At 42.8% G+C, this 10298-nt stretch overlaps 1 protein-coding gene across 1 annotated transcript; it reads left to right on the top strand.

The window, feature by feature from the left end:
- Positions 1–1253: 1253 nt before the first annotated feature.
- LOC308158053 (caspase a-like) lies at positions 1254–7355 on the top strand (the record flags this gene model as incomplete). The annotated part of the gene is made up of 7 exons (XM_080531643.1): positions 1254–1374; positions 3378–3508; positions 4024–4203; positions 5446–5680; positions 5994–6161; positions 6533–6642; positions 7244–7355. 7 exons carry the CDS (start codon positions 1254–1256, stop codon positions 7346–7348), a joined length of 1050 nt encoding a protein of 349 aa, XP_080387769.1. The 3' UTR covers positions 7349–7355.
- Positions 7356–10298: the final 2943 nt, after the last annotated feature.

Genomic DNA, 10298 nt, shown 5'->3' with positions numbered 1-10298 from the left:
TTTATGTTGGGTGAGGCAAAGAAAGACTCTTTATTTTGTTGTTTTAAGTTATTGTTTAAAGTTTAATTATGTAATTTAAGTTACTGTTAAAATAAAGTGAGTTTTGGCCAAACCAGTTTTCATTTTTATGTTGGGGGGGGGGGGTCGGGTGCCTAGGCAGCTGCCAATAGTAACTAAAAAAGTAACTAGTAATCTAACTTTAAAATTACTTTTAAAATCAAGTAATCAGTAAAGTAACTAGATTACTTTTTAAAGGAGTAATCAGTAATCAGTAATCAGAATACTTTTTCAAAGTAACTGTGGCAACACTGGTGAAGTTGTACGGTGGTTTAAGTTATAGAATAGAGGTTTTTGTGATCAATTTTTATTGATTTTTCTTCAGGGAATGGTACAAGGGAGTGGTAACAAGAATAGAGGTTTTTGCACCATGCGAAATTTAATTTCAGCCAGCCAACTGCAGGGCAGTCAAATACAATAAAACGTGTGTGCGCGACTGCGTTCTCTTTATCACCGTTTCACTTTTCTAATCGCTCATTAAGGATGGATGACATGACAGTATATGGTAGATCATTTTTTTTCTAAATTGTGTTAAAATGTGTATGTGTCAATATGGTGGAGTCTTCTTATGATTGTGTTAAAATATGTGCGTGTGTTAACTGTGTAGCGGGGGGTGCCGGTAACCTAAAACCCTCATAGCCTCCGGAGGTAGACTAGTAAAGATCTGTGTGGAGGGCTGGGTTGGAATTCCTTTGCAAACGAAGTCGCCTGCATTGTTTTCAATAAAAGCATTGTATCATCTTATCTATCTTGTATCATCTTCAGCTTTGGTTTATTTGTATTTTATAATTAAGTAGGCCTATTATAGTTTAATGAATTAGAGGTAAATATTTTCCACTACAATAGCAGAGACTGAACCCCGAATAATTTATAATCAAGTGAAATAATAAAACAGTATATTATTGATGGCCATTATCAAAGGCGAACTCAATGTTCAAAGATAGGGCTGGCTGTAGCAGCTCCGTATTAAAGAACGGTAGTAATTTTTCCCCCGGTGATGTCTTAATTAAGTTAATGAAAGTGGTTAAGAGACAGAGTAGGTGAAAGAGGGGGAAATAGCGACGGCATGAGAAGGAGACAGAGAGGTAGAGTGTACAACTAACAAAAACAATGATTATCTGAAATCCCATGTACTTCCTTTAACAGAAGAGCTCAAGAAGGTTCGGTCTAAGTTTGTGGAGAAAGTGTCAAGGGTCATGATCCAGCAGCTCGTAGACCACCTGCGGGAGGAAAAGGTGCTGAACGAGGAGAGGCGGACTCGGTTAGCGAGGAGAACGGGGGATGGGGGCGGAACGGGCTCGGTGCCTCGTTGCCATGGTGCTGAGGAAAGGAGACAAATCCTGTAGAAAGATGATTGCTTTTTTTGATTCAGAAGGTCTCTCCGAACTGGGACTGTCCCCCGGGCAGCTTAACCAGACAGGTGAGTGAAGCATTGTGTGATTAAAACGTACAACATGAGGACCACTCCTTTGACTTAGCACTAGAACAGCCATGTAAAACGCCATGGGAGTAAAATAAAACGTTATATCTTTACACTCCATCAAATTTCAGGACCCTCCTTTCATGACTTTTCCTAGATATGTGCGTTCTACCACCCAGTATAGTTATATGGGCAGAGATATGTGCCACTAGAAACCGAATTTGAATTACTGACTTTGAATTTGAATTGCTCAATATGAATACTTGAAAAAAAAAAAAAAGTTGAATCACATAATTTGAATTTGTATTGTACTGAATGGTTTCAAAGCAAATAAATTATTTTTCAAATTATGCTATTCAGATTCAGTTTTTCAATTCAGTTATTCAAGTTAAACAATACAAATTCAAATTATGTGATTCAAATTCATTCATTCAAATTCATTCATTCACATATCTCTGCCCATATACTTACATTTTCAAAATCACATCAGGATAAGTCAAAGCTATTTTGCAGTTTTTTTGTGTAGCAGACAGGCTAATTTACAAGACAGCCAACTAGTGGTCATTGTGTGTAAATAGCAACTTCCCATTGTAACTCGTATAGTAGGTACCAGTGGCGGCTGGTGCTAAAATTTGTGGGTGGGGCACAGCAGTGTGGCGGGGGGGGGTCCTCTTTCGCGGTGCAGCGCGTGCATTTTTTTTCTTCGCGTGCACAAATTTTTTTGTGCACGCGCATAAAACACGCACTGGCGCTCAAAACAAAGACGTAATTTCACTTTACCCACGCAATACCCACTTAAACATGTGTGAGGATACGTAACGGCGTTTTGTGACAGAACTTTCACTTTCATTCATGAAATTCACCCCGTCTGTGTTACTGTTTACACAAGTACAATCACAGTGTGACAGTCAGATGGAGCATTCAGTAAACAACAACAGCAAGGTAATGCATCAGCTGAGTTAAAGAAAAACAGCTCTTACCTTTGATGACAGAACATGAGCCGTGTTTACCCGTACCTCCGCCGTTCTGTTCGTGGTGATAGAGGCAATAGATTATTTTTGCCCCGCGCATATTGCTATGAATAGTTCGAAGATAGGTGCTTGCACGTTAGGTGCGAGGCTGCTTGGTTAACCCATTAGCGGGAACATTATTAGTTGCACAAAATAGGCTGATTTAATTGACCATGAACATCAGAGACAGACATTACGAATGTTCATTTAAAATACTCCGGAAGCCCGAAGTCCGGAAAACCGGAAGTCGGAAGTCCTCAGCATAATGCATTGTCTGCAATACAATCGGAGATTCAGGACGCACATTTGTGCGCCCTGGCCAAGAAATAGAGACAGCCAATTGGAGCGCTGCTACAGCTAACGTGTAAGCGAAAAGTATTCGTCCTGGCATAGACATGCATTGACCGGCGCCCCGCGTTCTCCCCCTATGTATTTTAACAGTGAGTTTTACACACACACACACACACACAGATAAAAATGTTTATTGTATTGGAAGATTTTTAATGAATGCTGATAGGCGCCGACAGAATATCAGCCGCATTTTGTGAATAAACAATGTTTATTTAAAAAAAAAACTTTTACAAATCGCAACTAGGAAGTGAAGGTGGGGGCGGCGCCCCAGCGCCCTCTATCGGCCAGCCGCCACTGGTAGGTACAATAGGCACGGCTGTTCTAGCGGACTGGTGATCAGAAGGTCGTGAGTTCAAATCCCACCTGGGAACACCACTACTAGTGTGGCCTTGAGTAAGGCATTTAGCCCTAAGTTACTCCAGGGAGACTGTCCCTGTAATCTCTAATTTGGATAAAAGCGTCTGCTAAATGGTTAAGATGTAAAAAAAAAAAAAATGGTAAAACATGTCCAATTTTCCATGTGCTTTCCCTCCCATCAGATAAACCATCACCTCATACACCTCATCCACCTCAGCTGTCAGAGCCGGAGCAGAGGCCCCAGGACTCCTTTGGTCTCCTTCTCACCAACGCACAGTTTAAGGCGGACAGTGTCAGGAACATGGGACCCAAGGTTGAAGCTTTATTTGGTTTCAAAAGAAGTTAAACCCTTTAGATATCTGGTTTAATACCAGCTGTCTCTCTGTGCCCCTTTCTTGTTTTGTGAGCCTGCTAACAATGTAAAGTAGTGTTATAGTTAAATAGGTAACAATGTAAAGTAGTGTTATAGTTAAATAGGTAGTAGTAAGGATTACTCACCAAATCCATTGCATTGCAATATTTTGGCTCTGAACATTTGATCGGGTGCTGACTTGTTCCTGGTTTCACCTGCTGTCACATAGTGTATAGAAACTCACTTTCAATTTGTCATTTCACAAACCTCCATTGAGTATCACAGTTAGTATATTAACAACTAACTGCAGACAAATGACCCAGGACCTTCTCGGGCCACTACTATCTTAACACACAAGATTAACGCCTCAATATCAAGTGGGGCCAATTTGCTTACGTAGTTTGCAGAGTTGCATCTTTGCTACATGGTTTCATTAATGCATAATTTTCACAAGTGTGTTTCCTCTGGTCTAACAGATCTACCCTATGAAGGGGAAGTCTATTCTTCGGAAGCGCCTGGCCCTGCTTATCACCAACGTAGATTTTGAGGATGAGAGGATGAGGAGGCGCGGGGCGGAGAAGGATGAGGAGAACATGGAGGCCCTGCTCGGGGCTCTGGGGTACCAGGTGGTGAAACACAGGAACCTGTCTGCTCCGGTAAGGCTACACGCAACTAAACAACACCTGCATATTGGATTTCAGAATCAGAATCGCTTTTTATTACATCTCAATGTACGAGTACACAAGAGTAAAAATATTTGGCAACATTGGCATTGCAGCATTAAGATAGAAAATCACAATAATAAGTAAAGTAAATTAGCAAAATTAGTAATACTACAGTAATAAAGTAATAATAAAGTAAACCCAAGATTTCCTGGTACTTCTTGGTATACCAAGAATACGTAGTTAGATAACATCAGTCTTTTCATAGGAATTAATTAATTACACACACTGTGTATGACAACCTGATCCACACAGTGTGTAATTAATTCACATGCAAATCAGAGACCCTAGTATATAAACTAAAAACATATTAATTCCGATTAATTCTGTTAGGCCCAGTAAGGCTACACAGTAGGCATCAGTTTCTTTGTATCGTGGAGAAAAAAATGCTCTATTCTCTGGCGGCTTGATTGATTTTCTCCAGAGACTCTTCGCAAAGGGAGACATAAGGTTAGCTTAACTGGTTGTTGTAGTTAAGTTTAACTTAACTGGTTGTTGTAGTTAGGTTTAACTTAACTGGTTGTTTTTCTTAGTCAAGTCAATTATCCGGTCAGTCGTATAGTGATGGAACAGTCACGTTTCTGTGGTGTACTGTACCTCTGCAGTCAATGAATGGGCATGGTTGAGACTGCTAAATAAATAACACACACACAAACACACACACATAGACACGACCACCCCCCGCACACCACACATAGAAGCACACCACGCACACACACACGCACACACACACACACACACACACACACACACACACACACACACACACACACACACACACACACACACACACACACACACACACACACACATATATATACAGACAACTCCTGTACAATATTCTGCTGAATGTATATTTTGTGTGTATATTTTTCTCGCCGTAAATCTATAGAATTTGATCATTTTATCCAATTTTTTGCCCCTTATATTTTGTTATCATATTCTATATGTCTTATATGCACTCTAAGTGGAAACCCTCCCCCCCTCCCCCAGCGAAAGTATCTCACACGATTGTACTTGTATACCCGGAGTGACGAATAAACATCTTGTAATCTTTGTATGTTGTATCTTGACTGTGACTGACTGTATCTGTGTGTGTTGTATCTTGACTGTGACTGACTGTGTCTGTGTGTGTTGTATCTTGACTGTGACTGACTGTATCTGTGTGTGTTGCAGGAGATGGACGAGGCTGTGAAAGCGTTCTCCAAACGTGAAGAGCACTTCCATTCCGACAGCACCTTCGTGGTCATCACGTCCCACGGGCAGCTGGGATCCATCTTGGGAGTCCGTTACCGGGCGGACAACCCGGACGAGTTCCCCATCAACAACATCTTCAAACACCTGAACACGGAGAACTGCAAAGCTCTGGTGGACAAACCCAAGGTCATCCTTATCCAGGCCTGTAGAGGAGGTGACCAGTTCAGTTGTTTTATTCACTGTGTTTTACAGTGTGAAGCTTCAAAATATTGAAAATACCACCGCTCATCCGTTATCAGACTTAGCTGAGGTGCTGGAGCTGAAGAGTATCAATAGAGTGCAAAAGAACTGCATCTGCACACTCAAATCTGTGCAGAAATCATTCTTTTGTAAGTGAAGGCAGTATTATAAAGGGTTCAAACAACATCGCCATTAGCCAATGCACAACACAGTATAAAAACATCCGGATGAAAGGGCACCAGTGAAGAAGGCAACTGTTTCATATTTTTTTTATGATGTTGTTTCAGGAAAGGATGGTGCTGTTTGGGTCAGTGATGGAACAACGGTGGTCAGTGATGCTGTTCCTGAGTCTTGCCCCGAGCCGGGTTTAGAGCCTTGCCCTGAGCGGGGTTTTGAGGATGATGCTATCAAGCACGTAGAGAAGGACTTCATCTCCCTCCTTTCCTGCACACCCGGTCAGTCAAACTAACATATTCTATAACACATGCCTGAATTTACCCTTGGGGATCAATGAAGTATCTCTCTATCTCTCTCTCTCTCTCTATCTATCTATCTATCTATCTATCTATCTATCTATCTATCTATCTATCTATCTATCTATCTATCTATCTATCTATCTATCTATCTCTCTCTCTCTCTATCTCTCTCTCTATCTCTCTCTCTCTCTATCTATCTATCTATCTCTCTATCTCTCGATCTATATATCTATATCTATAAATCTATATCTATATATTCTCATTACATTTAAATGTTTTCCCATTTTAATGTTTGTTTGTGAATTGAATGTGAGAAGATAACCCTCTATTATGACACTTTTCCCTCTCAGATACTAAGTCCTACAGACACGTAGACACAGGAAGCCTTTTCATCCAGTATATCGTCGAGACGTTCAAAAATTCCGCCTGTGAGGAACATGTTGAGGATCTCTTTATGAAGGTAAGCAACTGGACACAGACCACCAGAAATATTTTTTTAAAACAACACGTGAAATATTTCCCTATCACACTGTTCGGAAAGATATGTAAAGATTTTGGCTAATCTTCGTAACTGAAGAAATTACTTTGGGGAGCTCGACCAATCCTTTAAATCTTCCCAGGTGTGTGTGTATATATATGTACAGTCATGGACAAAAATATTGGCACCCCTGCACTGTCAGATAATGCACCACTTCTCCCAAAATTGTTGCAATTACAAATGCTTTGGTATTCGGTATTTGGTATGTTTATTTCTTTAGTTTGCATTGGAGCAACACAAAAAAACAGAGAAAAAAGGCAAAATCTGATGAAAAGACAAAATTATTATATATTCAAAATTGTAAGAAATAATTGTATTTCAAGCAGAATTGTCTGAGGATTTGAGAAACAAAATTGTAGAAAAGCAGGTGGCACAATATTGTTGTCCATACAGTATATATTCTAATCGGCCTCTAGACTTACTGTCGGCAGTGACAATCATTCCTCTTATTTTGTGGTGGAGGCTGGCAGATTGATCCTGATGTATTGAAACAGATCACACAGCATTTCTGTTTTTCATGCAGGTCTTGGGTCGTTTTGAGGAGAATTTCAGTGCCCGTCTAAGACAGATGCCGACCAAAGACAGAGCTTCTCTAACCAAACACCTCTACCTCTTCCCAGGCCTCTGAATGAGAGCATCTTGACTTATGAATTAAGGATTTAAAAAAAATTTCTACAGAAATTGTACAATTGAACGTTGAGCTAGAGGGAATATGGGAACATTATTACTTTTTTAATGTTTTATTTTTCAATTGAACATTGAGCTAGAGGGACTGTGGGAACATGTATTTTTGTATTTTCTTTACATTTTTATGATTATCATTTAGTGCAATATAGATAACACTATAGGAAACATTATCATTTTAGAGTGCCTGGTATACTATAAGCTGACGTTATTAATGCATGTGGAGATCCTTGGATCCATAGAAACTTGGATCTCCACTATCTAAATTGTCATACCTTTCTGTAATTTATCATATCAATCATTTTCTTACTTTCTATTTTTACTTTTTTACTTTCTATCTAATATACTTCATAATAAAATTGAGAACTCATTTGTGTGTGGATGTTTTCACCCTGCTTCCATTTGAAAGATAAGAATGAGATTGTGGGTATGTGGTTGACCATGCATTAACCCTGCTGAATGCCCTATTTGACTAATTTCCACCTAAAAACCAAACCCAAACTAAACTGCTTATAACATTAGAAATGTGATGATCAGATGCAGAAGCAGGATGCCATTTGATAGATAACACCTTGAAGTTGTGTGTGGATATGCTCAGATCATAATTCAGAATAACATACTACACATGACAAGGAGATAAAGTCATCAATAATAAAATTTTGAGTGATTGATCACTGTGTACATACATCTACTGATGCCTCTGGACACATCTTCAGTGATGTTCCTGGAATCATCGGGCGTTTCGGGTCTTTCAACATCATACACCCTCCTCCAGGTGACCCAGCCGGGGCTGATCAGACCCCAGCTTGTGTCCAGATGGCTAACTAGCTACCATGACTCCATGGCTCTCCTCTTTTGAGCCACAGCCATCTAGAGGCTCTCTCTGCCGCATTGGTGGTACTGCGGATGGCTCTCCTCTTTCTCTCTCCATCGATGCCCAAACTGCTGAAGGCTCTGGCCAAGGAACGGGCTGCAAATCCTCTGCAACCAACCTCTACTGGGAAACACCTCGCTCTCCACCCAGCCTGCTGGCAGTCACTGACCAGTCCCGCGTACTTGGAGAGCTTCCTCTCAAAGGCTTCTTCCAAGCGGTCTTCCCACGGGACTGTCAGTTCCAGCAGCACTGCTTGCCTGGTGGACTCAGAAAAGAGAACAATGTCTGGTCGCAGGGTGGTGACTGCAATGTGGCTGGGGAACTTCAGCTGATGTTCAAGGTCAACCAACAGCTGCCAGTCTCTTGCAGAGGTCAAGATGCCTGCAGATGTTTTCCTGGCAGGGGTTGGCTGCTCCCCAGCTCTGACAAAGGCGATGGTTTTCTTGGAGTGTCGGAACTGCTTTGCCCACACAAGTCCTGCACTGATGGCTTCAGCAATGGTCTTCAGGACTTGGTCATGCCTCCACCTGTACCGTCCATCTCCAAGGGCCCTTGTACAGCAGCCGAGGATGTGTTCCAGGGTTCCTCGCTTGGAACACAGTTGGCATGCTGGTGTCTCTGCTATGCCCCATGTGTGCAGATTTGACGGGCTTGGAAGCACATCATAGACTGCCTGGATGAGGAATTTGATGCGGTGAGGCTCGGCTTTCCAAAGCTCAGCCCAGGTCACCTTCCTCTCAATCGCATTCTCCCATCTCGTCCAAGCTCCCTGTTGCTTCATTCCCACTGCCTTGCAGGTTCTTGTCTCCTCCACTGCTGCTCTCACCTCCTCCTGAACAAGGCGGCGCTTTTCCTTCCCCCTGGTGTTCATTTGGGGAGTTGGAAAGGATCCAAGCCCAGCTCGACCTCGTGTGACCACTCCCACCAAGCTCCTGTGACGCAGCCTCGCCTCTGCCTCTTGAACAGCTTCCTCTGCCCTCCACTTCCTGCCAGTCCTCACTTGGATCCCTGCATTAGCCACCTTCGGATCACTTGAGTCCCTGTACTGAACCACTTCTCTGGCTCTTGTCACCTTGAATTCCTCCTCCAAGGATTTGAAGGGCAGTTGCAGTTTGTTGGTGTTCCCATAGAGTGCGGTGCTGCTCAAACTCCTTGGTAATCCAAGCCATCTCCGGAGGTGGTTGCTGACCCTCCTCTCTAAGGTCTCCACTGTTGAGATAGGGACCGCATAGACAAGGAGGGGCCACAGGATCCTGGGAAGAATGCCATGTTGGTAAACCCAGGCTTTAAACTTCCCGGGTAGGCCTGACTTGTCCACGGATTTCAGCCAGCCATCCAACTCAGTGCAGGTCGACTTGATGGATATTGTGTCCCTCAGAGAGAAGTCAAAAACCTTGCCCAAGCTCTTGACTGGCTTCTCTGTGATAGTTGGGATGGCTGTGCCTGTGATGGTAAACCGGAACTTGTCCTCCACTTTCCCTTTCCTCAGCACCATCGATCTTGATTTGGCGGGTTTGAAACGCATCCGGGCCCACCCCACTAGCTTTTCGAGTCCCTTCAGAATCCACCGGCAGCCTGGGACTGATTCTGTCGTGACTGTGAGGTCATCCATGAATGCCCTGATGGGTGGTTGCCGTTGTCCGGAATTCGTTCGGGGCCCTCTGCACTCTGGCTCAGCAGACTTGGTGAGCATGTTCATGGCTAGGGAGAACAGTGTCACAGAGATAGTGCACCCTGTGATGATACCGATCTCCACCTTGTGCCAACTGGATGTTATTGCTCCTGAAGAGACCCTCATCCTGAAATTGCTGTAGTAATCAGTGATGAGGTCTCTGCACCTGCTGGGGACATGATGCTTCGTCAAGGTGAACTGAACCAGCTTGTGTGGAATGGAGCCGAATGCATTTGCCAGGTCAAGCCACAACACTGACAGGTTGCCTTTGTTCTCTCGGGCCTCCCGAATGAGCTGTGTCACCACGCCGGTATGCTCCAGACAACCTGGCATTCCTGATACACCGCC

Source organism: Nansenia antarctica (genome assembly GCF_963989245.1).
Source record: "Nansenia antarctica genome assembly, chromosome: 5".
NCBI lineage: Eukaryota > Metazoa > Chordata > Actinopteri > Argentiniformes > Microstomatidae > Nansenia > Nansenia antarctica.
Note: the sequence above shows the minus strand (reverse complement) of the source record. Positions and strands in the feature narration are given on the sequence as shown.